General features: G+C 50.4%; 1 protein-coding gene across 1 annotated transcript in view; it reads right to left on the reverse strand.

The window, feature by feature from the left end:
- SLC2A9 (solute carrier family 2 member 9) overlaps window positions 1–26,508 on the reverse strand; it is a 257,458-nt gene that overhangs the window by 168,902 nt on the left and 62,048 nt on the right. The window contains exons 4-5 of the mRNA XM_047091840.1: window positions 20,360–20,520; window positions 3,843–3,967 (exon numbers count right to left, since the gene is read on the reverse strand). Coding sequence (XP_046947796.1) covers window positions 3,843–3,967; window positions 20,360–20,520 — 286 coding nt within the window. The remainder of the gene's footprint in view (window positions 1–3,842; window positions 3,968–20,359; window positions 20,521–26,508) is intronic.

A 26,508-nucleotide genomic window follows, 5' to 3' on the forward strand; every position in this document is an offset into this window, starting at 1 on the left:
CATATGCTTCTCTAAATGCTACTGTTCATATTTGTCCACCAGAGAGCCCCTAATGCAGCAGGGGGGCGCATCAGAGAGCTCCTAATGCATGGACACAGGCTTGCACCTCTAGGAGTGTGGGCAGCACTGGGAGGCTTGGCAGGAACCTGTCCAACACAATCTTCCACAAACACAAAACATTTTCAATGTAAAAATGTGTTTGTTTGTTTGTTTGTTTGTTTGTTTATTGGCCAAGCTTTTTAGAGAAAGGACACTTCAGGAAGGCATCGTGGGTTTCTGCTGTGGTTCCAAATACTGCCTGCAAACCCGGCTTGAGCAGCACAGCCTCTGCAAAGCCTCTAGGCTCATCACTCGGCTTTAAATTATGTATTACAAGCCAGACAGTCCACTCATCTCCTGCCCAGCAATTTTCCTTTCTTCCTGACCAACTGCCTCACCTCAAATGCCTGCTCAAAAGCAGGTCCCCGTCTCTGCTTTGAGAGGGCTTGGTGAGCATAAACGACCTGAAGCTTCCACATCATGGGCCAGCTCCAACAGGCTATTCTCCAGAAGTCAGAGGGTCTGATTTTTTCTCCCTTCCTTGTTCTTACTTTTTGTCTTCTGCTTCTTTTTGTTTTTTTTTTTTAATTTTTTTTTCAACGTTTTTTTATTTATTTTTGGGACAGAGAGAGACAGAGCATGAACGGGGGAGGGGCAGAGAGAGAGGGAGACACAGAATCAGAAACAGGCTCCAGGCTCTGAGCCATCAGCCCAGAGCCCGATGCGGGGCTCGAACTCACGGACCGCGAGATCGTGACCTGGCTGAAGTCGGACGCTTAACCGACTGCGCCACCCAGGCGCCCCACTTCTGCTTCTTTTTGAAAAGCTCCTCAGAAAAGGGGTCTAACAGACACGTGTCTTGAATACGTGGCCTTGTAAAAATGGCATCGCTCTTCAAATTCGGCTTTTCCTTAGTTAAGGAAATTCAGAGAGCAGCTAACTATGTGTAGTAAGTGTGGCCTCCCCCAGAATAGCTGGAGAGGAAGACAACTGGGAGAGGGTGATGGATAAAATCTAAACCCGCCAGAGACGCCCTCCGCGGGGGAAGGTCCCTCATGCTGCACCTCACCTGGCCTTTCTCATCGGCAGGCGGGGCCTGTGAAACCAGACATCTCGGTCCAAATCTGGGATCTACACCTTATTCACTGAGAATAAAAACAATGGCAGCACTAAGGGCAACGATGCCGTCACCATTCTCTGCGCTGGGCGAAGGCACGAGATGCCTGGAACGTACGAAGCGCCACCCACGCAGCCTCTCGGTTCGTTTTCACGCGCCCACCAGCGGGGCCTCGCGATGAAGACTCAGAGGCTAAGACAGCGAGCGGAAGGGTGCCCTTCACAGTCCTGGAGTCTGCGTCCTCGGGGGCTTAGGTCCCTCTGACACGGACTGTGCGCCTGGTCATGAGACTCGGCCTGGCCGAGGGGACCCCGACAGACGTGCCACAAGCGCTTGCACGGCCGGTCCTGCCCGGTTGCCACTCTCTGGAACTCTGAGGATCCCCTGGGAAGAGACCCTGTGGAGCAGAGACGAGCTGGCCCCTGCGGCCCCAACTCAGCTGCCGACAACCAAACAGGCGAGTGAGGCCATCTGAAGTCGCCCCACAGCGCTCGAGAGAGCCCAGAGGAGAGCCGCAGAGCTGGCCCGGATCAGAACTGCCCCACCAGCCCATAGACTTACAAAGTCAGTCAAAACCATTACTGCTGGGGCGCCTGGGTGGCTCAGTGGGTTAAGCGTCCAACTTCAGCTCAGGTCATGATCTCATGGTTCGTGAGTTCGAGCCCCACGTCAGGCTCTGTGCTGACAGCTCGGAGCCTGGTGCCTGCTTTGGATTCTGTCTGTCTCTCTCTCTCTCTCTCTCTCTCTCCCCCTCCCCCACTCATGCTCTGTCACTCTCTCAAAAATTAACATTTAAAAAAATTACTGCTTTAAGCCCTTATGTTTCAGTTTTTTATATTTTATTTTTGGTAGCAAAATCTAAGTGATTCAAAACCATGAAATAAGCCAGGTGAGTGGGAGAACCCAGACAGTGCAAACCCATAGCCCTCAGCCTTAACCATGCTACAATCACATGTGTCTGAGCCTCAGTGTCCTCCAGGTAAAATGACAACAACGTAACAGTCCTTCAGCATTAGATCAGAGCACAACAACCCAGTTAACCATCACTGGTTAACTGTGAGACACCACGTAAAGCCAGGCATTATTCTTACCAATGAACATTTTCTAGAGCCATCTCTTTCTACCTGAATACCAAGACAGAGGAGTAATTTCACCCTGAGTCTGGGTTATTAACTGATCCTGAGTATTTCCCACCAGCAGCGCAGGGGAGGGGTGGGAAGTCTCGCCCCCTGACCTTCCTCAGGCCCTCACTCTCCTGCTCACCTCTGCCTGAGGCACGTTTGTTGTTCAGCTCACTCCCAAAGCCTGGGGCCTGCAGCCTGCAAGAATCAGCAAGGAAGGGAATGAGCCTTTAATGAGCTCACAAGTTTGGCAGATTTTATATGTGTATATGGCGTCCTGTCAGTCTTGTGACAGCCCTTCAAAGCAGGTGTTATTTCCATTTTACAAATGGGGAAACCAAGGCCATTAAGCACCTTGTCAGAAGTCAGTGATCGGTAAGCAGCAGACCTCAGAGCAAAGGCAGAGATTTCTAATCCAAAAGCTTGCAAGCTTCCCACAAATGCCTGAAAGTATTACCTTCCACACTCACAGTATTTAGAAAGAAAGCAAGGTTGGTTGGTCGGTTGGCCGGTCAGCTGGTTTTACTAATATAATATATTTGGAGGCCCCTGTTCTCACAGCCCACAGCCAGCAGCCGGCTGCACCTCGCAGCCTCGCGGCCGCCATCTCACCCCAACACAGCTATTCCCCTTGGACAACTGGCTCCCGATTCCACTCTTCTCTATACAGAAGCAGGAGGAATCTTACGGAAAAAACAACCAGCTCATGTCACATCACCCTCGGCACAAATCCTACAATGCCCTACGTGATCTGAGCGGCCCCTCTTCAACCTCATCTACAACTCTCCTCCCACTCACCAAGCTCCAGCCGTGCTGGCCTCCTCACTCTCCAAGCACGACTTCACCACAGGGCCAGTGCACTGTTCTGTTGGCCACGAACCCCATTCCCCCGACATTTACTTGGTCCTCACTCTTGGTTCATGCTGGTCTTTGCTCATGTGTTTCCTCCTCTGAGCAGTCCTCCCTGACTGCCCTACCTAAAATAGTCCCCACTCTCCTCCTGCCCTGCTTCATTTCTCTCCTAGGGCTTGCCACTACCTACCTTATGTATCTAATTATGTGTCTGTCCACCCACTAGAATGTAAGCTGCACGGGTAGGGACTGGGGCATTTCACTCACCACTGTGCCCCCGGCATGGAGAAGAATGCCAGGCACAGCAGGGGCTCCACAAATACTCAGTGAATACATGAAGGAATGAGTAAGTCAGAGTCCGGACAGGAAATACAACCCTCATTAAAACTCCCCTGGAAACCACAGACAATCTCAGAATATGAATTTTACAGTTAAGATGACAAAGCAAAAGGCATGACGTACTGAAAACCACCCAGGTCTTTGGAGTTGACTTGGGTTTCTACCAGGCAGTGTTTCTCAATTAGCCTGCTAGAGCCTCATGAGTGGTTCATCTCATGGGACTGTCCCCTTCATGCAGACTTTCTGCATCTTTGGTCCCTGGCAACTCAACACTAGTAGGAGCCCAGTCCTGTGACAGCTCCAAACACCACTCACATTTCGAAGCACCCCCGAGGCACGCATTACTGCCTCTTGCGGTAACGGTTAAGGCTTACCTCCATCCACGCCCATGATGAAGCGTCCCACGATGAGCATTTCAAAGGCTCCTGCCTGGAGAGAACAGGCCATGAGCAGTGCAGCAGATATCGCAAACCCATTGTTGACCAGCAGAGTGTGCTTCCTGGAAAAAAAGGAGTGGTTTGATGAGGAGGCCCACCGTGAGGATGTTGACCTATCCATCCCAGGAGCAGGGGTCACGCCCTTCAGAAGGGTCAGCAGAGTGAGATTCAGGCACAGTGGAAAGAACATTGACCTAAGGGTCAGGAACAGGGCCCAGAATCCCACTGATCCCTACTGCCACCTTTGTTGTATGACCCTGAGCAAGGCACTTCCCCCTCCTGGGTTCACCACTAAGGCTAATTAGGTCACCTTCAAAGGCAGTGTCACATTTCACGAATTCCCTGATGCAATACTGTACTTCATCAACTCTAAGACCTTCACTTAACATTTCTAAAGTCAAGATGTGCCTTATAATCCTTGAGTCAGAGTTCAAGCATGAAAATGGAAACCACTCTAGTGATTTTATCAGAGAGAATTTAACATAGGGAGTTGGTTAAGCAGGTATTGGGGAACTCAGATGTCAAAAGGGGGATCTCTGAAGACGGGGTGCTGCCCATGTGGTGCTGACACTTTGGGGGCTTGGAAGAAGGGCCCTCAAGACCTGCTTATCTTCAAGGGTGGGCACTGGCCCGCTGGGGCTGTTCTTCTGAGGGGCACAGTGTTCTGAGGTGTAGACAAAGGCTGGGAACTAGACTCACTGCTGGGACTAGCAGGAAATTCAGCCAAACAGGACCAAGCCCCTTGCCCCTCCTCCTCTAGTGTGGCTCTTGTGTGCCTCTTATCAAAGGGCAGATGAGACATGCAGGTCCCAGCCCCTGCATCACAGGGCAGAGCATCGAGGGTAAGTCTGGAGCTGAGAGACCACAGTCTGAAAACCAGCACAGTGTCCTATAGCTTTAATTAGCAGCCTTTCTCTTTCTCCTCCTTCCTTCCTTCCTTCCTTCCTTCCTTCCTTCCTTCCTTCCTTTCCTTCCTTCCTCCCTCCCTCCCTCCCTTTCCTTCCTTTCTTTCTTCCTATCCCTCTCTCTTCCTTCCTTCTTTCCTTCCTTCCATCCTTCCTTCTCTGCATTTCGTGTAACAATGCTTCTTATACACGATGACATGTTCGATTTGATAAATTACAGCCCTAAGTGTGAGGTTGAACTAATTTCTCTTGAACAAGGTCAGTCAAATTCCTATGGCAATTATTCCTATAGCTGCTCTGTGCCAGGACTGCTGTCACTGTTCTGGTAACATGTCTCTAAGACCTCATGGTTGAGAATCACGACTTGTTTGGGGCCTGGAGACCTGGGTCCCTGCACCAGTTGTATCTTTTATGAGCTAGGTGACTCTACTTTATTTATTGCTCTGTGTTTTCCTTTACTCATTTACAGAATGATAATAGCTCACACTTACTAAATTCTTGCTCTATGATAAACCCTGTTCTAAGCACTTTACAGGAGTAGCTCACGTCCTGCTCAAAATGACCCTATGAGGTAGATACTTCATTATCCTTATTCTATAGATAAGTTAACCAGGATATAGACAAGTTAGAAATTTAGGCCATACAACTAGTGAGTTAAGAGCTGGAAAAAAACATCATAGCTTCTCACAGGATATTTTTTCCCTAACAAATCAATGAGTTAACAAATATTAAATTGTTTTGTAAACTGGAAGAAGCTAGAGACTTGAAAGGGGACTTTGTTATTACTTTTGTGAGTTAGAGGCCTTAAACTCCAGGCTGGGGCTCTTTCCACTATTTCTTATTTATCTCAAACTTTCCATTAAACTTTTTCCTCCTGCCTACATCTTCTTGGAGAATCCCAAAGCTAATCACACTTTCATGATGGCACGAAGACTGGTTCAACATCTTCTATAATGTGAACAAATTATGATACATAATTTGTTTAACAAATTATTTATTTAAACAAATTATGATACATCTATGTAATGGTACATTACGTAGACATTAAAACAGAAGTAGCTTTCTATATTCTGATACAGGAAGATCTCCAAGATACATTGTCAAGTGTAAAGAACAAGGTACAGAACTTTGCATAGAATATGCAACAATTTGTGTGATAAAGGAATGTGTGTGTGTGTGTGTGTGCACGCACGCACATGCACATGCATGCAAAAACAGACACAAACCTTGGAAAAGATACACAAAAAACTGGTATCACAGGCTGCCCCCAGGAAGGGGTTCTGATTGGCTGGGGGAGAGAAATACAATGGAAGCCTTCTACTTTACATTCATTTGGTCCTTTTAAAAGTTATGCCATATGAATGTATTATTTATTCAAAACATAAATACAATCTCACTGTCAAAAAGTTAATTGATGCCATGAGGGGAAAATTATGATTTAGCCAAGACTTAAAACAGAAATTCCAATCTAGGCTGACCTCCCTCATTCTTTTTTTTTTTAAGGTTTATTTACTTTTGAGAGAGAAAGAGAGAGCACAAGTAGGGAAGGGGCAGAGAGATGGAGACACAGAATCTGAAGCAGGCTCCAGCCTCTGCGATGTCAGCATAGAACCCGACATGGGGCTCGAGCCCACAAACCGCGGGATCATGACCTGAGCTGAAGTCAGACGCTTAACCGTCTGAGCCACTCAGGCGCCCCGACCTCCCTTATTGTGATACAGAAGGTCGCAGTCTCAGGATCCAAGAAGACGAACCCAAGGGCACTAATTTTGTTATTAGCGAGGCTTCAGAGCACAATGAGAATACTCTGGTGGCCCGTGTGTGCGCAGTGCTCACGGCCCTTCCCTCAGTCCTCTGAGGGTCTGACAGGTCAGTCTTAGGAAGGAAGCAGGGCAGTGGTGAAAAGACCTGTGCCCTCACGGGGGCGAGGGCTTTCCTGGCGTGTCTGCTCAGCAAACACGTAGTGAGCGTAAGACACAGGGTTTGCCACAGGGAGTAAGTCAATCCCCATCCTCACCCTTAGGGGCTTTAAAACCTAGTTAGGGACACAGAAGAGTAAACTGTCACACAGAAATCAATTAGAAGTAAAGATATCGGGTCTCAGAGTGTGTAAGTGGGAACTGTGTGTCATTTGCCTGGCTACCCCGGGACCCTTTCTCTGTTCTGTTGTGGCAAAGGGAACTAGAACTACATTTCCCAGGCTCCCTTCCTTCCCAGCTCCCTGGCAGGACTGGCCAATGAGGGGTCTGATGTGGTCTTCTGTGGGGAAGAGGAGAGGCTGGGCATCTCCCTATGGTCCCACTCCCACTTTGGCAGGTGCGTCTGCTCCTTGGCCCCAGCCTTCTCCCTGTGGTGCCAGCAACCTGCCCCTTTCCGCAGAGCGGGCCTGGCTTGGGGGCCCTGGCAATGCTGTCTCTGCCTTGCATCCCAGGTGTGGTAGTGGCTTGTGTGTGAAAAGTGATTTCTCCCAACAAGCCAAAACATTCTCCCTGTAGGTCTATCTCTGACCCCAGTTCTACTCCTTGAGACCTCACGGCCCAAATCTTGTGGGTGTAGAGTCCAGTGTAAGTCAAGGATGTGAAGAGGTTGTCGAGAGAGGGGAAGCGGGACAGGATTGCTAAGGCTGGCCAGACTCAGGGGGTTCTTGGATGTTGGACAAGACAGCATGTTCCATGACCCATAGACAGGGAGAAATAAAGGGCTTGACCAGGAAGCAGACCCGATCCCTGGGCTCCTACTCCAGTTAAACTGGGCCCTTGATGCTAGAGTGATGGTAATGATATTCATGGCACTAATACTGGCATTACTCAGTGGTTCTCAAGGCTATAGCTGCTCATCAGATTCAACGACATCACATAAGAAGAGAGACTCTTGGGTCCACCCCTAGAGAATCCCAATCCTCGACACAGACTCCACAAGAGACCTTTAGAAGAATCTAGAAAGAGCATGGCTTTTACATAAATCATCTCGTGTCATTCACTTCATCTTTCACACCTGTAGCTGGCAGCATTCGTGAGCTGGGCAATTCACAGAGGAAGAGGTGGAAGGGTCACAGGTGGGGACCACCTCACTCCCCACCCTGCTCCACCCCCACCCCCCCACCGCACCAAGTTCACCAGCCCACCTGCATTTGGCTAAAGCCACCCTGGGGGGTGAGAGGCATCAGTCTCCTGCACCCTGGCTGTCCGCCACCCAGAAGAATCCATCCCTTAACTACTCCATCATTTCCGAGCGAACACAGCAGACTATGGTCTCCCTTGACCCTCAGCCCTCTGCAGTCACTGCCCCTTATCTCCGCTTCCCCTTTAGAGTGAAACTCCCTGAAGACTACCGTCTGTTTGCCTTCCCTTCTGTCCTTGTCCCTCTCTGATTGGATCATTGCCACCACTCCGGGGAGACTGCCTTTGGGAAGACGATCAGGATCACGCGCCTCAACAAACACCACTGACAGTTCTGCACCCCCACCCCACCCCACCCCCCGGTACAGCCTCCCAGCAGCATGCGATACGGACAGCCACGGGCTCCTTCTGGAAACACAGTCTTCTCCGGGACATCAGGGATCACGCCCTCTCCTGTTTTCTGCCTACCAGCCTCCCCTTCTCAGTGTCAAGCCTGGTCTGTCCTCTCTCTCCACTCCCTCCTTGGGTGACGTCACCCAGCTGTGACCTTAGTTGATGACAATCCCAACTGTATCTCTGGCCTGGACTCATCTCAATCCAGACTTACATACCACACTGCCTCCTAGACATTTCCACTTGCATGTCCAGCAGGCATCTGAAGCCATGTATCTTTAAAATAGAACTCTCGGGGCGCCTGCGTGGCTTAGTCGGTTGAGCAGCTGACTCTTGATTTCGGCTCAGGTCATGATCTCAGGGTTGTGAATTCCAGCCCCACATCAGGCTCTGCGCTGTGTGGAATCTGCTTGGGATTCTCTCATCCCTCTCTCTCTCTCTCTGCCCTTCCTCACTCCCTGGTGCATGCGTGCACATTCTCTCTCAAAATAAATACATAAACTTTAACACAACATAACATAACATAACATAACATAACATAACATAACATAACATAACATAACATAACATACTCTTGGGGTGCCTGGGTGGCTCAGTCAGTTCAGCGTCTGACTTTGGCTCAGGTCATGATCTCACAGTTCGTAGGTTCAAGCCCCGGGTCGGGCTCTGTGCGGACAGCCCAGAGCCTGGAGGCTGCTTCAGATTCTGTGTCTCCCTCTCTCTCTGCCCCTCCCCCACTTGCATTCTGTCTCTCTCCCCAAAACAAATAAACATTAAAAAAAAATAGAACTCATGCATCCCCACTGCTAACCGCCCCCCACAAAGGCATCCAAACCCCTCTTTCCACAGTCTTCCCCATCTGAGTAAATAAAACCTCCACCTTCCTAGGGGCTTAGACCAAAAATAGGGGAATAATAATTACATCTCTTATTTTCCTTCCTGCCTGCATCACTGAGTCCCGCCTACGCTGCTTCCAGAGTATATCCCTGAGCAGAGCGCTTCTTCCGTTTCTGGTCCACAGTCCGGCAGAGGGGCAGGCCACCACCATCTCACACTCAGACAGACGCAGGATGGCTTAGGTGGCTCCCGTTTCCACTCTTGCCCTCCTGTAGGATTCAGGGTCCACAGAACAGCCAGAGTGATCCTTGCAAAGCAAACACTGACACACTTCCCCTTACCTAAAACCTTCCCACTGCGCTTGGGACAAACCGCTCGCCAGGGCCTAAACAACCTTGCATGACATGGCCTTGGCCACACCGTCCGATACTCGTGCCTTTGTGCTCACGAGGCTTCCTGCCATCTCTTGGGTGTGCCGGGCAGCTTCCTGACTCACGACCCGTGTCATGGGTGCCCCTCGATCCATTCGTCTTATCTCACTGAAGTGACTGAAATGCCACCTCTGACACTATCTGATGTGACTACTCCCCCAGCTGCAGAGCCCATCCCCCACAATCTTATCACCCTTTCTATTTTCTTTGCAGCCCCCACAATACGGGAGTTTAGCTTACATATTTATTTGTGTTTATGTTTATAAGCTCCATGCGTGCAGAGATTTTTATCTTGTCACTGTAGCCCCAGGCACTAAGCCAGTTGCTGGTACAGGCAGGTGCCCCATTCAAATTTGTTGCCTAAATGAAGGAGTAAATTCTAGATGTTGAGCCGGGTTTCCTCCATGTGGCCCAGCTCTGGCCTGTTCTGAGTCTTACTTTAGCTTCTAGGTCTGTGGGCAGGACACACGCTGCTCTCCTGAATCCACCTCCAATACTATTCCTGCTTGGACAGTTCAGCCACATGCTAACTGAACAACTGTGGGCGGGTTTCCTACCCTCCCTGAGCCTTGGTTTCCACCCCTGTGAAATGGATGTAACAATGTCTACCTTCTAAGTCTCCTGTAAGAATCAGATGATTTACACAAAGTGCTTAGGATGGCACCTAGAACTTATTTGGAGCCTCAGTAAACTGAAAACCAATCCATGGTGACAGCTAACATTCACTGGGTACTTACTATGTCTCAGGCACTATTTTAAGTACTTTATACTCACTGGACACCCTATGCATTAGGTAATCTTGCTACCCCATGTCCCACGTGAGGAAATAGATCTAGAACTTGAGTACTTGGTCAAGTTCACATACTATGAAATGGGAGGTTTAGCATTCCAGTCACCCTGATACTAAGCTCCCCACAATGGCGGCTGCTATATTTACTCACAGTCATTCATTCTTTCAACAGATGTTCACTCGTTCAACTGACATTCATGCACTCAACACAACGTCTAAGTGTGGACTGAGTGCTGAACACCATTCTAAGTTCTGGCATATAGCTGCCACCATGACCCAGTCCCTACTCTTCATGTTCTCAATAAACAAGTAAAAGACAAAGACTGTAGAGAAAACTAATACAGGAGAGGGAAGGAGTTTTACTCAGGGAGACATCTGGGAAGGTGATATCTAAGCACAGACTTGAAGAAGGAATGCAGACCAGCCATATGGAGATCAGAGAGCAGCAATCTTGGCAGGGAGGTACTAACAGTCAGACATGGGTCATTTTCAGGTACACCAGTGAGGCCAGCACAGCTGGAAGCAGAGGAGGACAGGAAAGCAAATAGTAGAAGTGAGGGCAGAGAGACTGGAGGGGGAGCTAGTAAGGGTCTTGTAGGAGCCACCATGGCAAGTTGGGCTCCCCCCTGGAGAGAGATGGGCAGCCACGGGACGATTCTAAGGAGAGGGGTGCCATGACCTGAGTAACATATTAACAAGATCGCGCAGACTTCTGTGTTGACCATGGGCTGAAGAAATAAGTGCAGAAACAGGGAGACTGGCTGGGAAGCTCCTGCAGCGGACCAGGCAAGTGCCAATAGTAATTCGCGCCAGAACGGGAGCAGTGGAGGTGGCGAGACGTGGTCAGAGCCCCGTGTGTTTTGGAGACAGTTGATGGGCTTTGCATTTGGATTGGACAGAGGTACAGAGAAAGAAGAGTTAAGGGTGCCCCTAAGTGCTTTGGCCTGAGGTCCTGCACTGGATGCGATGGTGTATTTTGTGCCATGCAGAGAATGTTAAAATCCCATTCAGGTCTGACTTGGAACATTTGCAAACAGGGCTGCACACCCTCTAAGCAAGTACATCATATTAATGTATTCCTTCCCAAAATAACCCCCAGCCTGACAGTGTCCCGGTGAGGACGGAAACCTTACTCGCAAATAATTTGCAAAGCTGACTCACTGGGGTTCAGAGACGTGGATTTTAACGACTGTGTTTCCATTTTTTCCCCGGGGATGAACATGGCAACAAAAACAAGGGAGACCAGGGACACGCCATTTCTGAGCACAGAACTCCAGTGACCCCTGAGAACCCCCCCTGGGACAGCGCACTCATTGTTCTGAGCTTTCCCATATTGCAGAATGTTCGTGGGCAACCCAGAAGATTATCAGCTCTTGGCAAAAGGGGCCAAACACGAGGAAGAGTGATAAGGTGATGAGGAGAGTGGAGAGCACGTCACTGGAGAAATGGTCAAAGGGAGGCTCAGGAGAAATGTGAGAGCTTCCGCTGTGTCATGCTTTAACTCAGTCCCACACGACCAAGTGGTGGAAGATACAGGGAATTTAGAAAGTACTTCTGTAAGGGATTAGTGAACTGGGGAACCTCTGGAGATACGGCTTCCATCACCCACCCTTCCAACAATTCTTTAAGTCTAGCTTGGCCTATAAACCGAGATCGTACCTTGTTTCCACCAATCATCACCTTCCTCATGTCTGTCCATTCCTGCTTACTCAGCCTGAATTCCATGGTCCATCATTTTAAATAGCCATCACATCCTCAACTCCTTGACCCACTGACCCACCTGCCTTCGTCATATGTGCCTGGCAAACCCCAACCCTGGTTAGATCCTGACCTGCCTCACACATGCACCACAGAGCTCAGCTTGGCTGGAGAAAAACCCAAACTACATGACTGGTGTCACTTGAAATTCATGACCACCAATCTCAAGTGGGCTTTGGGGCCTCCAGGCAACCATTCTATAGTTCCCTGGTTTGTTCAATGTCCTGCTCTCCTCGAGGACTATTTCATATGACTTCTCTGTTTTCAAATCCCCTTATCCTCTTTCTCAGCTGATGACCTTGCTTTCTACTCCACTGAGAAAGCAGAAGCAATCTGGAGAGGAATTCACGTGTTCCCTCCACATGCATCGACCTCCCTGCTTCTGTGCCCACACACTGTCTTCCCTCATTTTCCTGAGTTCATACTGTCGTGCTCCCACCTGAGGCCAATCCCGCCAATCACCGACCAGTTCCCCACCCCGCTCCTACCTGCACAAGAATGTTGCTTCAGCAAGTTTCATCTCTGGCCCCTGCCCACCAGTTTTCCCCTCTCTGCTGGAACATCTCATTACCATGCTGTTAAAAGGAAAACTACACCCAGGTACACCCATCTACACTCATTGTCTCGAGTTATTCTTCTCTCTTAAGCCCCTTCCAGTAGCTGTCTCCCCCACTGTGCCCTTGAAACAGCTCCTGTCAGGCAACCAGAGATCTCCACATTGCTAAATCCACCAACTCTCGGGCCTTGTTTCCGTTTGAACACAGGTGATCACCACTTCCCTCCTTCATTGCTTTCCAGCTCTGAGTGGTGGGTCTGCTCCTACCTCGCTGGCTAATCCTTACCATCTTCCCAACCCTCTCAAGACCGGGGGGCTCCCGGCCTCAGCCCTTGAGCCTATTTCTTTGGCCTCTATGCACTTCCCAGGTGATCTCGTCTTGTGTCCTGGCTTCAAGTTTCACCTATGTACTGATGACATCTAGACTTACATCCAAGCTCTGAGCTCTCCTCCGAGTGCTAGACCCATATATCCAACTGCCTGCTTCACCTCTTCACGAGGGAGTCTTACAGACAATTCAAGGTTAACATACCCAAAACCGGATTCGTAACATTGGCCTCCTTCCTCCCCAAATCCTCTTCCTGGGGCGCCTGGGTGGCTCAGTCAGTTAAGCGTCCGACTTTGGCTCACGTCATGATCTCACCATTCGTGAGTTCAAGCCCCGCTTCAGGCTCTGTGCTGACAGCTCAGAGCCTGGAGCCTGCTTCAGATTCTGTGTCTCCCTCTCTCTCTCTGCCCACCCCCACAAAGGAAATAAACATTAAAAAAAAAACCCACCCTATTCTTCCCAAAGACTTCCTACCTCAGAAAAAACAATGTAAACAAAAACAAAAAACCCACAACAACACCACACCACAGTCCTTGCCGTTGCATTATTTTTTATTTCTGTCCCTCACCAGAAAACGTTAGCATTATTTTTTATTTCTGTCCCTCACCCACCCACATTACGATACATCTCTAAGGCCTGTTTTTTCTACTTCTAAAATATGTCCAAAACTCCTAAAACTGCCACTACCTCTCACCGTGTCTTGTCACAAACCTGGTGCAAACCAGATCACCTCACCCTATCAGCGCAAGATGCTGTAACGTCCCCAGATCCACTGATAACAGAAGGCCTTTCAGGCTGCAAATCGGGCCAGTTCTTACAACACACCAGTAACTTCCCACCTTAGAGAAAAGCCCAAGTCCCAACCCTGCCCCACAAGGCCCTCTGGATCCAAGCTCAGTGACCTCTTTCTAGCTTCATTTTCTACTCACTGACGTGGCCCCGGCCACGCTGACATCCTGTCTTATCTTCCAAGAAGCCAAGCCCAGTCGTCCCTCAGGGCCTTTACAGCTGCTGTTCCCTCTGCCAGAGAGCTGTCTCTGTCCACTTTGTTCACCCGTAAGTGCCTGGCACACAGCAGGTGCTCCAGAAATATTTGTTGGGAAAATAAACGCACAAGTGAATGGAAGTACGCAAGCGGGAGAAAAATGGCCACTTTGGGAAGTTACGGTAGAAAAACCTTCAAGCATCAGGCATTCCTCCATCGATCCTTCCATCTGTCCAACAAGCTTGCTTGCCTAGTGTGCACAAGCTTCTGCGCCAAGTGCTGGCACTCACATGTACGTGTGGTTCTTGCATCAAGGAGCTTCAAGGAGCTTCCCCGCAAGGAACTCCCCTCAAGGAAGAGACAGAAATGTCAGTAAGTGGTTACAGCACAAAATGCTAAGTGATGTAACAGAGGGAAACAGAAGGTCTGACGTGGGCCCAGGGGAGGCCACTATTTGGTTCTAATAGATGTGTGGTGGGCAGTGTGGGGCAGGAGTGACAACTTGTTGACTTTCAACCATAATTTCCAGCTCATGCATCTGTAATACAACAAACAGATCATGCAGAAACAGCTTGTACCAAAGCTGCTGCGTGTTTGGGGTTGGCAGACTCTCTGAGACGTTGGAACTCTGCCTTCCTGAAGTCTACATCCACCACGCCCAGTCTCTCTTCATACCTTCTGGCACGAACCCCAAGACGGCTTCCTTCTCCCAGAATCCTTGGCACCCTCACGGTGCTAGGCAAGGCTCCCAGGCTGGCAGAATGGGGGTGGGGGATCAGGAGTCCCGGCAGGTACCCCTCTGTCCCTCAGCTCTCTCCTCCATCACCCACTTTGTACATGTGGCTGCTCAAGCAAGGCTCCTCTTCTCCAGAAGGGCCACCCAAGAAGATAACCCCCTCCCCCAGAGCAGCCTGTAGCCAATGGCTGGAGAGTGGTGGGAAGAGAATGCGGCCCCCCTGCCCAGATGGGATCCCTCCGGGGTAGGATTCATGCCCCAGATCCCTGCGGGCCAGCCGAGACCAGAGTGGACCTGAGAGCACGGCCTGGCTTGGCTCTCTTCCCCTTTTCTCTCTTCTGCTTGCATCGCCGTCAAGGGAACTCCTGAAGAGCCTTCCCTCAACAAAACGTATGTATCCCAAGCTCCCTCATAGGCTCTGCTTCTGGGGCAGAATTACCTTCCTAAGGCAATTCCAGCCTGAAAGAGGAGGAGGTCAGCGACCAGTGTAAGCGTTCTACTATGCACTGAACTATGTTCCAATTCCTCAGCTGAAGCCCTAACCCCCAAGGTGACTATATTTGGAGACAGGGCATTCAAAGAGGAGATTATGGTTAAATGAGGTTGTAAGGGTGGGGCCCTCATCCAACGGGAACAGACAGGAAGAAAAGACACCAGGCCTGCTCTCCCATAAGGACAAAGGCCGTGTGAGGACACAGTGAGAAGAAAGCCACCTATAAGCCAAGGAGAATGGACTCAGGAGCAACCCTCCCCTGCCATCCCCTGCCATCTTGATCTTGGACTTCCGGCCTCCCCAGTTGTGAGAGGAGAGATTTCTATTGTTCAAGCCTAGTAAAGGTTTGCCATATGCATTGCAGGCTCCTTCAGCAGGCACCTAGAGAGCTTACATTCCTTCCAACTTTTAGAAAATAAACACAGATTTCAAAATATTGAAGTAGAAAAAGAAAAGAAAACTAGCACTTTTGAGAACCTGCTATTTGCCTGGCATGATGTACTACTCGTTCAATACCCATGCTTCTGTGGCACCTGGGTGGCTCAGTCAGCTGAGCGTCTGACTCTGACTTGATTTCAGCTCAGGTCATGATCCCAGGGTTGTGGGATCGAGCCCTGCATTGGACTCTGCACTGAGCGTAGAGCCTAAGATTCTCTTTCTCCCTCTGTCCCTCTCCCATTGGCGCGTACATGCTCTCTCAAATAAAAAATAAAATAAAAAAACACCCATCCTCCTTCTTCTGGTGCGATTTCCCCCAAGACACATTCCTGCCTGCACTCTGTGTCCCATCCCCACCCCACTGTGGCTCCAGGAACGGGCACGTGATACAGTACCTTTAAAGTGCACTAATCACCAGGATTTCGCACATTGGGCTCTATTAACACTTGCGGCCACAAAATTCTTTGTGGTGGGGGCTGTCGTGGGCATTGTAGCACGTTTCACAGCCTCTTTGGCTCCTACTAGAGGCTAGCAGCACCCCCTAGCAGTGACAACCAGGAACGCCTCCAGATACGGTCATTAAACGTCCCCTGCTGGGGCAAAATTGCCCCTGGTGGAGAAGCCCCAAGGGTATGCGACCTCACACAAGTAAATGAGACTCAGGCCTGGGACTTGGCTAGAACTACCGGAAGGAGAAGTGTGTTCTGGGGATGCCAAGCGGGAACAGGGTCACCCTGAGCTGCTGGGGGCATCTTGCCCCCACACAGGGAGAGGCAGCCTGCGCATGAAGCCAACACAGAGTGAGGCAGAGCTGAGAGACAGAGAAGACAGACAGGTGGATTCGGCTGAGTTACATTCCAGTTATGTCAGCCAATTAGCTCCCTCTGGCCCTAAGCCAGTTTGGTTTGAGTCCCCGTCACAGGCATGAGTGACGGGACCCATTTTGTAAACAGGCTCTCCTGCAACCCTCAGAGCTGCCCCCTCGGGTGAGCGTGCTTATCCGAGCTCCACAGATTTCAAACTGCCTCCTCTTGTCCCTCCACTACCCGTCCACCCCCCCCCACCGTGCTTCCAACCGCCACAATGTCGTGCACGATGCGTTGTTCACAGCCAGGCAGCAGGCTCGGGCCATGCCGTTTGCTGCTGGTGCCCAAGTGCCAAAACAGTGCTTGGCACCCAGCAGGTGTTCGAAAGTGTTTGCTGCACGGCTGGATGTGGTTATATGGCTTGCTCAAGAACAGGCCTAAGGATCCGATTTCAAAGCCCGTGTGAGTTTCCCTATGGTTTTTTGCATATTTGCTCTGCTCTGCTCTGGAGGGAAAAACTAGACCCAGTGATATGTGTAAGGAGGCCAATTTCAGTGCAACTAGAACATAATCACGGCCAGTTCTGTCGAGTAATGGGGTGACACGTCTCAAGAAGAGCTCATGAGGATGGGGGCAGGGACAACAGGGACGCTGGCCAACGGAGGATGGGTGCTGACTCCGTGTCAACCACGGAGAGGAACACTCTCATTTCATTTTCACAACCCTCCAACAGGCCACTGCCTTATCTTCATCTTGTCACCAACTAAGCAAAGCTTGGAGAATTTGAGTAACTCATACGTGGCCCCATGAGCCAGGAGCATCACGGTCCTCTAGCTGGCATCCATGCACCTCTAGCTGGCATCCATGCACGGGTCCTCTAGCTGGCATCCATGAGTCACCGTCCTGTCTCATGAGGGAAGGAGGGTTCTGTCACTAGAGCCATGTAAGAAGAGGAGGGATGACCCCAAATGAGGGGAGGGAGTCAACCAGAATTCTCCAAGCCAGAGGCTCGAGGAGACAAGGAACCTGCTCCCCTGAGACTAGATAATGGGGGTGCCTCATCTCCAGAGACCACTCCTGGCCCCTCGTGCTCCCCCGTCCTCATCCCTCTCCCAAACCACAGTCGAGTTCGTCATGGCCTAGCGAGGGTCAGCCCCCTGCTGGACCTGCTGGTGACCAGACCCGCCTGACTCGAGGACCCTCAACTCCAGCCAAATTCCCCCCATAGTCATGTGTGTGAGCCCTCCCATCGGACCCCACCCCAGCCTTGCACATTAAGCCAGCCTCTTCTTTCTCCCCAGCGGCCTCCCAGAGACAATTAGTGAAGCATCAAGAAAAGGTTTCAACAGACACCATGTGATGGGAAAAGAAAGCCCAGGCTCCGGTCTGAGTTTCAGATCAACCTCATTCTTTGTCACCTCGGGCGAGCCACGAGGCCTCTCAGGGCCTCGGATTCATGGCTTGTGGACCAGGGACAACAATACGGAGCTGTGGACGTAAACGAGGTTGGTAGGTCGAGCACGGGTACGTAGCAGGAGGTGAAGAAACGGGGGTAGATTCTCGGTGTTTGCTCCTGTCCTCCCTACGGAGTTCCCATTCAAGCTGAGGCTTCATCCCGGCTCAACCTTTCTTCCCACAATGATGAAAAAGGGAACCGGCAGCTGCCTGGGGTACACGGACCAACACCTTTTGATGGAATCTCTCTCCGGCCTAAAACCCTTCCTTCTCTTAGAAAAGGAGTATCTGTCAAACGTGTCTCTTTTCCATTCCTTCTGCTTTTTTTTTTTTTGCACCACGCCGTCAAGAGCTGCAAAGCCACTTCCACTGCCTGCATTGTACGTGTGGGAGAGGTGTTGGCTGAGAGGTGAGGTGGCAAAGTCCCACGTGACACACTGGCAAGTTGGGGAGTCAGGACTTGTGGGGCCACGGCACCCTGACCCCGGCTACAGTGTGGACTTCCCTGTACCGTCTGCCTGGGTTCAGAGCCTTCTTATGGGGCAGCCTTGGGGTGTCAGTGCCATGGCCAGATAAAAGGCAGGTATATGTCACAGGCCACAAATCCTGGGGCCGGGGCTGACTCCATCTAACTAGAATAGATAAGAGGACTGGCGTTAGAAACTGGCTTGGCCCAGGGGCTTAGCAACAGTGCCTCACGGACCCTGGCCATTGATGCCAACCCGGGGGCCAGCCAGTCACTGACCTGTGGTCAAACAGTCATGGACTTACAGAGCCACTGCCAGCATGCCCCTACTCAGATCTGCTCGGCATGATGGAAGGATCATGACGTGGTGGAGCTGGTTCCAACCTGAGCTCGAGCTCTGTGTAAGCTCTCAATCCATCCTCCATCCAAGACCCCAGAGAGTGGAGAAATGGAATGAGGGTGCATGTGGGAGCGCCTGGAACATTGGGGGACCACAGAAAATGGCAGCCCTCACTCCCCTCTGCCGTCGCCGTACTTCTCTGGAGTACGGAGATCCCATTTGTTACCACCTGGAAGTGGCCTTGGGCACAAGGAAAGTATCAGCACCTCCCCTGCCTCACCGGATACCACAGACTTTCCTGAGCGCCACATGCGTGTTTTCAGGATGGCTTCCTGCCCCAGCCTTGTGAAAGCCGGCTCCGAAATAGCATCAGTTCTAACTTACTCCTTGGAGCGGATGTGAGGCCAAGTGTAAAGGAAGGGGGGGGGGCACTTTTTTAAGTAGGGTTTCTAGAGCCCTGAGGAGTGGAAAGATTTTCTGGGTCCTTTCCAATTCAGGTCAATGCAACATGGAGATGTGTTGAGCGCTTACTATGTATGGGTAAGTATATGGGTGTCCGGATAATGAGGAGAAGGATGGTAAGTAAGTAATACGGTAAATAATAATAGCTTCTACTTACTGAGTTCCTGCTAATGTGCTGTTCTGCCCCCATTCATTTTCTCTAGTCCCTGTAACATTTCCTGCATCTTACAGAGGAGAAAATTGAGGTTCAAATACATCAAACGACTTGGCCAAAGGCACTAGAAAGTGGAACACTCGTGAGTCAAGTTCAGACATGAATGCTGCAGATTCTACTTCTGCACTAACACCTCCATATCTCCCGAGAAGTTACAAGCGAAGATACAGAGAAAACATTTGGGGAGGTTTCTTGATAAATCAATCTGATCTCAGAGAACTCTTCACAGGACAGAAATGAGCGAGGCACGAAGCTCAGGAGGTAAAGTGGATCTGACCCGAGAGGGCCCAGATGGGAAATCTCAACATGAACTGCTTGACACCTACCATCCTGTATTTGTAATATGAAAGATTTGAAATAACCTAAATGTCTATCCATAGGAGACTGGCTTAATAGGTTATCATTCAGACCCATAAGAAAACACTGTCTGAGCTCCCACGTTTTGAAAAGCAGATCTATATGGACATACGTGGAAGAGTCTCTAAGACACTCTAAGGCTCTTCTCCACTTGCTCCGGCGGCCAGATCCATTTCCTCCCTTGCTGTCCTGCTCTGAGCCCTGGGACCCGGTCCTCCTGGACTGCCCCCAAAAGGCTCCTGGTGTTTCTGGCTTCTGCTTGGGTTTGACCAATGAGAGGCACTGACAGTGGGTTGGAGGGTGTGAGGAGAGAGAAGCCAGGGTATTTCCCCCCTACTCCCTCCCTGTTTGGACAACACAGTCGGACGCAGCCCAGTCCACACAGCCCTCCACAACTCGGCCCACTGTCCGTGGCTTCGCTTCTCCTTGGCCTCAGGTGCCCTGTTTCCTCCCCTTCCTCTCCTGGCATTAAAATCTCTCCAGCTGGACTGTCTGAGCAGAGGTGTGTTGCCTTCTGGGATCCTGACTTTGATACATATTGTGAACATTACACAGGGGATCCCCAAGCAGAAGTGTCCCACTAACCTCCCAAGAACCTTTCCGATCAGCTTCACCAGTGACGTCCCCACGAGTCCACCAATGGCGAATATGGACACCGTCACAGACCAGAGCAGGGTCAGAGTGTCTTGGTCTATTGGATGTCCGTGCCTTCTTTCCCACGATTCATTGTAGAAGGACTTGATGTACTGAAAACAAACAACGACACGTGTTATTCCATTCTGCTGCTCGTTACAAACGAACGCAGCTTTTACAGAGCATTTTGTGCAGCATAAGTTCTGTTTGAGCTTTATTTCATTGAACCTTTCCAACAAATTGTGTGGAGGGGCCCTACTTTTAACCTCGTTTTGCAGATAGGGACACTGAAGCTCAGAGTGACAAAGTGACTTGCTCAGTAAGTGGCAAATCTGAAAGCCAAACTCAAATCTGACCCCAAACCTAGGGTAACTGATTATACCTGGGCTTCTCCCACTTTGGTGCACAGCAGAACCAACTGGGAAGTGTGTTAACAACACACATATCTGAGATAAGAGGAAATCTTTGCCTTTGAGGTAGACGAAGATACAGGATGCAAAAAAAACACCACAAAAGAAAAACAAAATGCTCATTTGGGTTTCGTCTAAATTAAAGTGTTTTATTCTTCAAAGGATACTTTGAAAAAAAAAATGAAAAGGCAAGGCACAGGCTGAGATAACATATTTGCAACACATAAACTATAAAGGACTTATATCCACAACACACAGAGAACTCTAACAAGTCAATATGACAAACAACCCAATTAGTTGAGCAAAAGACTTGAACTGACTCAGAGAAGATTCAAATGACCAGTAAGTTAACGACATGATGCTCAATGTCATTAGTCAACAGGCAAATGCAAATTAAAACCCCAACAAGACACTATTTTGCATTCTCTAGATCCCCATCATTGTCTTTTGTGATTTGGTGGGTTTCAGATGGTGACGGGGTGATTCTGATGTGCACCAAAGACTGGGGTCATGGCACTAAGCTCCTCAAGGAGTTCCATCCCCAAGAGGTTCATAGCTATCCACTGACACCAGATACCAGAGAAAGCATCCGTCACTGCAGAATAAACACAGGTTCACGACACACAGACCACAGCGTGAATCCCAGCACAACAAAGTACTAATGATTTAAGCCAACAAAGTACTAATGATTTAAGCCAGCTGGACCTTGGCTCCCTCATCTACAAAATGGGAATGATGACACTGATGTCTCAGGGCTGTCGGGAGGGTCACACAAGAGTATGGAGCAGTGCCCAGGGCTTGGGCAAAGCTCACACAATCCCCAGAAAGCTCAACTCTACCAGGTCTGGTAAAACCAAGTAGTGATCAGCAGTAGGCTCACATGCACTGTGTTGAGATTAGACTACCATCTTGGAAAATAGTTTGGCATCATCTAGCAAAGTTGAAGATGCCCCTAACCTACAACCCAGCAAATCCATTTCTAAAAAGTTCCTCCAAAAAACTCTTTCCCACCTGCCTGAGGATGTATCTACCCAAATGTCCACATAGCATTGCTTATAATAGCCCCAAACGGGAAACAACCGATGCCCACCAGCAGAATGGATAAACAAATCGTGGAAGAATCATCATATGAAACCCCACGGCCACAAACACGAACCAACTACAGCGACGTGCAAACACATACAGTTAAACCTCACAAAATACAACACTGAACAAAATAAGCCAGAAACAAAACAGTACGTACAGTATGACACCATGTTTCTATCCAAAAATATACAAAATATAAACGTTTTGGGGGGAATTACATATAGATTATAAAATACAAAGCAAAGAAATAATTGTTGCAAATGTCCGGTCAGTGGTCGCTCCTGGGGGCGGGGGGGGGGTGGAGAGATGATCTGGGAGGGGCATCTGGCAGGATCTTCTATTCTTAAAATTTTTTTTTCAACGTTTATTTATTTTTGGGACAGAGAGAGACATAGCATGAACAGGGGAGGGGCAGAGAGAGAGGGAGACACAGAATCGGAAACAGGCTCCAGGCTCTGAGCCATCAGCCCAGAGCCTGACGCGGGGCTCGAATTCAAGGACCACGAGATCGTGACCTGGCTGAAGTCGGACGCTTAACCGACTGCGCCACCCAGGCGCCCCAGGATCTTCTATTCTTAATCTTATTCTTAGCTGGGTGCTAGATTTATAATCATCCTCTAAACTCTGTGTGTGTATGTGTGTGTGTGTGTGCAATGCATACGTGTGCATCTTATATACTCTTTTTAAGCATAATGCATTCATTCCACCAATCTAAAACTTTTTTTTTTAAGGTGGTAAAGTATTCCAGGCAGAGGGAAAAGCCAGGAGGGCATGGCAGAAGAAAGTCCATAGAACTGAAAAGAGGCCAGTGGGGGTGGAATGGGATGAGGAAGGGAAGGAAGGGCTGCCTGGAGTTGGAGGGGCAGGAAAGGGCAGGTCATACGGGATCTTAGAGGTCATGGTAATCAGTTTGCTTGTTGCCTAGACTTTGTGTGTGTGTGTGTGTGTGTTGGCCCGAGTAGAATGGGAAGCTATTGGAGGGTTTTAAGTGAGGGGAGGACATGGAGTGGTTTACATTTTCAGCGGACTGCTCTGCTTCAGAGTCGCGAGGGACCTAGAAGGAAGCTAGGGAGGAAGCTGGCCCCCTGTTGAGAGGCACAGCAACAGTCCCAAGATCTCGGTGGCCTGGACCCAGCAGTGAAGGTGGAGAGAAGGGGGTGGATCCGAGATATGTTTTGAGAGTAGGATGGACAAGACCAACTGGGGACTGGCCCCAGATCCTGGGAGGGAGGGTTCTAGACACGCCTAAGAGGAACGGAGAAGACTGCAAGGTTTCTGGCCTAGGCAAATGGGCTGATGGCAGGAGATGAGGGAAGCATCCTATCCCTATGTGGTATCTATTCTCTTCCCATGTGTATCTACACTCTTTCCGGTGTTACTGGTTGAATTGTGACATGCCCCCCGCCCCCCGTTCATAAGTGGGAGCCCTAACCCCCAGGACCTCAGGATGTGAGGTATTTGGAGACAGGGTGTGGTAGGGTCCCCTCCCAAGGAAAGAAAAGAAAAAACCCTCAAGGCAGCCTGACTGTATGCCCACGTGACAACATCCCTCACGACCTTGTAACATGAGGCCACTTAATCAGACAACATGTTTGTGTATTACCATATATGGGAGACAAGGAAGTAAAAAATGTATAAGAAACTACACCACGTGGCGTTCAGGTCTTCGGTTCGAACCCAACGGAGCGGTGCCGGCACGAATGAAGTTGCTTCCTGGAAAGAAAAGCTTCGGTGCCCCGACTATCTATCTGAGCGAGAATCCTGCTACAAAGGGTCTTTACAGAGGGAATCTGGTTGAAATGAGGTTATTTGGGTGGGCCCGATCCAAAGTGACTGATGTCCTTATCAAAGGGGGAGACATGGACGCAGAGACAAGCGTGGAGGGAGAAAGACAGGCACACGCTGAAGACAGCCACCTGCAAGCCCAGAAGCCGGCCCTAGAGCAGATCCTTCCCTCATAGGCCCTGGAAGGAACGGGGCTCCGCCAGCACCTTGACCTCAGGCCTCTCGCCCGCAGGGCTGTCACAGAATAACCCCCTGCTGGGTAAACCTCAGTTTCCGCCCCCTCCCTGAGAGGCTGCCTGGGGTACTTTGTTTTGGCGGCCCACACTGCCTTATCTCCAAAATACTTGTCACCACTTAGACCGCTCAAGCCAATCCGGGCCACCATCCCCTCCCCTCCTGGGGCCACCATAGCAGCCGCCCCGGCGACTCACCAAGGAGCCGCGTGCTGCCCGTGGCTGGACATCAACGCTGACCCCCGGTTACAGTGTACTTGGTGGCTGCCCAGCATCAGGAGCCCCCTTCTCCCCTCGGGGAGCTCCCTCCTCACAGCCCCGGCGGCACACACAGCCCAGACCTCCCCACACGGCTTTACCACGCCAGCCTCCCGTCTCCCAGCATCCCCTGCAGCTAGCGAGCGCCATGTGACCCGGGCTCAGCCAATAGGAGGCCTGGACTCTGCAGGAGGCGGGGCGCTAAGCGGCGGGGCCAGAATTCCTTTCGCAGCAGTTTAGGGTTTGGGGTTTGGGGCAGTGGGAGCCTGATGGCCGCGGTGTCCTGTGCCAGCCACGCGGTAGCTCACACTGGAGGCCGCTGGACGGGGGTGGCATTGGCCAGGCTGCAGAGCTTCGGGGCCGGCTCACCAGCCCTGCCACCAGCCCTGCGAGCTGCTCCCGATTTTGGCAACAACAGTTTTAGCTTCGATCAGACAAAATTATTGTTGCTTGCAACTGCTGAAACTCTCCCCAAACAAGTAAATTATCCCATTTCAGCCTCGCAACAGCCCTGGGGGCAGAAACGCTCATTTACAGACCAGGGAGCCCAGAGTTGCCAACTTGGTCAGGTGGCTAACAGGTGGATGGGGGGAGGTTGTGCAAGGCCCGCCTCACGTTGGAGCCCTAAAGGACAAGAGCACTATCCGGGCTCCCAACTTCACAGTCAAGGTGGCAATGTTAAGCAGCCAAGTACAATGGCACATTTATTGATTTAAAAGTATCTGGGGCACCTGAGTGACTCGGTTGAGCGTCTGACTTTGGCTCAGGTCATGATCTCATGGTTTGTGAGTTCAAGTGGACATTGGGCTCACTACTGTCAGCACAGAGCCCGCTTCAGATCCTCTGTCCCCCTCTCTTTCTGCCCCTCCCCTGCTCACTCTCTCTCAAAAATAAATAAACGTTAAAAAAAATGTCAATTAAGCCTTTGTTATGGGCTACACACTCTGCCATACCCCTAAGTACTAGGGTGACAACGAACAAGCACAGAGCATAGTGGGAGAAAGTGTGATAAACTGCTAAGCCAGGGGCTGGACAGGCCTCAGGAAGGCAGAGGTACAGAACTACCCCACCCTACCCCTGCCGCCTCCCCAGGGCAACAGCAAGACCCTCAGAGAAACCGGTGTAAGGAGTGAGTACCCAGGACTGCACGGGCACCTCTTGCCGCCCAATAAGCAGGACCCTTCCCCTCATCCCACGCAGAAGGTTATTCTTGGATGTGACCTTGGTCCCTAATGCGATCCAGCACTGACACTGATTCAAGCAACTATAGCCACCTTTCCAGGAGCCTTGCTAATGCCCACTCTAGAGACCCTCTTGGGGCGCCTGCGTGGCTCAGTCGGTTGGGCGTCCGACTTCGGCTCAGATCATGATCTCACGGTTTGTGGGTTTGAACCCCCTGTCAGGCTCTGTGCTGACAGCTCGGAACCTGGAGCCTGCTTCAGATTCTGTGTCTCGCTCTCTCTGCCCCTCCCCTGCTTATGCTCTGTCTCTCTCTGTCTCAAAAATAAATAAAACGTTAAAAAAAATTTTTAGAGAGCCACTTATCACCATGCCTACGGCAGCGACCACTGTCCAAGAATTGATGTGCAGAAACTAGAAGGATGCTGCCGGGGAAGAAATCTTCTCTTCCTTTCTAGGCATTCAGGAGCCTGGTGAGAAAGGGGGCAGCTTTCATATCACTCATTCCTAGGTGTTGCTTTGGGCATCTCTACGGAGATTTTGTATCTCAGTTTGGGAGAGCTAGAGGATGGAAGGAACCTCTGCAGAGGGCTGGAGAAAGCTGAAAGACACAGCAAAGCCTGCGCCCCCCTGCAGAGACGCCTTCCTCAACCGTCCTGAAAGCTGGTTTCCAAGTGATGGCTGTAACGATTTAATGTTTGTCTTCTCCAGGAATGATTTCAGCAGAGGCAGATGAAAGGCAGCCTGAAGGCTTATGTGATAGTAGGAGCCAGCCGATGAGGGCTGTTCTGCTAACTCATTACACAAACATTCACTGAGTTTGAGATGTGTGGCCCTGACATGTGAACACCGACTGGTACTGCATAGTATAGAGCAGGCGCTTTAATAAGGGTTTGTGTTTTAAATTCAGTTTCTGCCAGGGCGCCTGGGTGGCTCAGTCGGTTGAGCATCTGACTTCAGCTCAGGTCATGATCTCACAGTTTGCGGGTTCGAGCCCCCCGTTGGGCTCTGTGCTGACAGATCACAGCCTGGAACCTGCTTTGAGTTCTTTGTCTCCCTCCCTCTCTGTCCCTCCTGCGCTCATGCACTACCTCTCAAAAATAAATAAACATTAAAACAATGTTTAAAATTCAGTTTCTGCTGTGTATCA

The sequence above is a fragment of the Lynx rufus genome, unplaced genomic scaffold (genome assembly GCF_022079265.1).
Source record: "Lynx rufus isolate CCGP_SWC_20201006 ecotype Redwood Valley unplaced genomic scaffold, mLynRuf1.p SCAF_3, whole genome shotgun sequence".
In the NCBI taxonomy this organism is placed as follows: domain Eukaryota; kingdom Metazoa; phylum Chordata; class Mammalia; order Carnivora; family Felidae; genus Lynx; species Lynx rufus.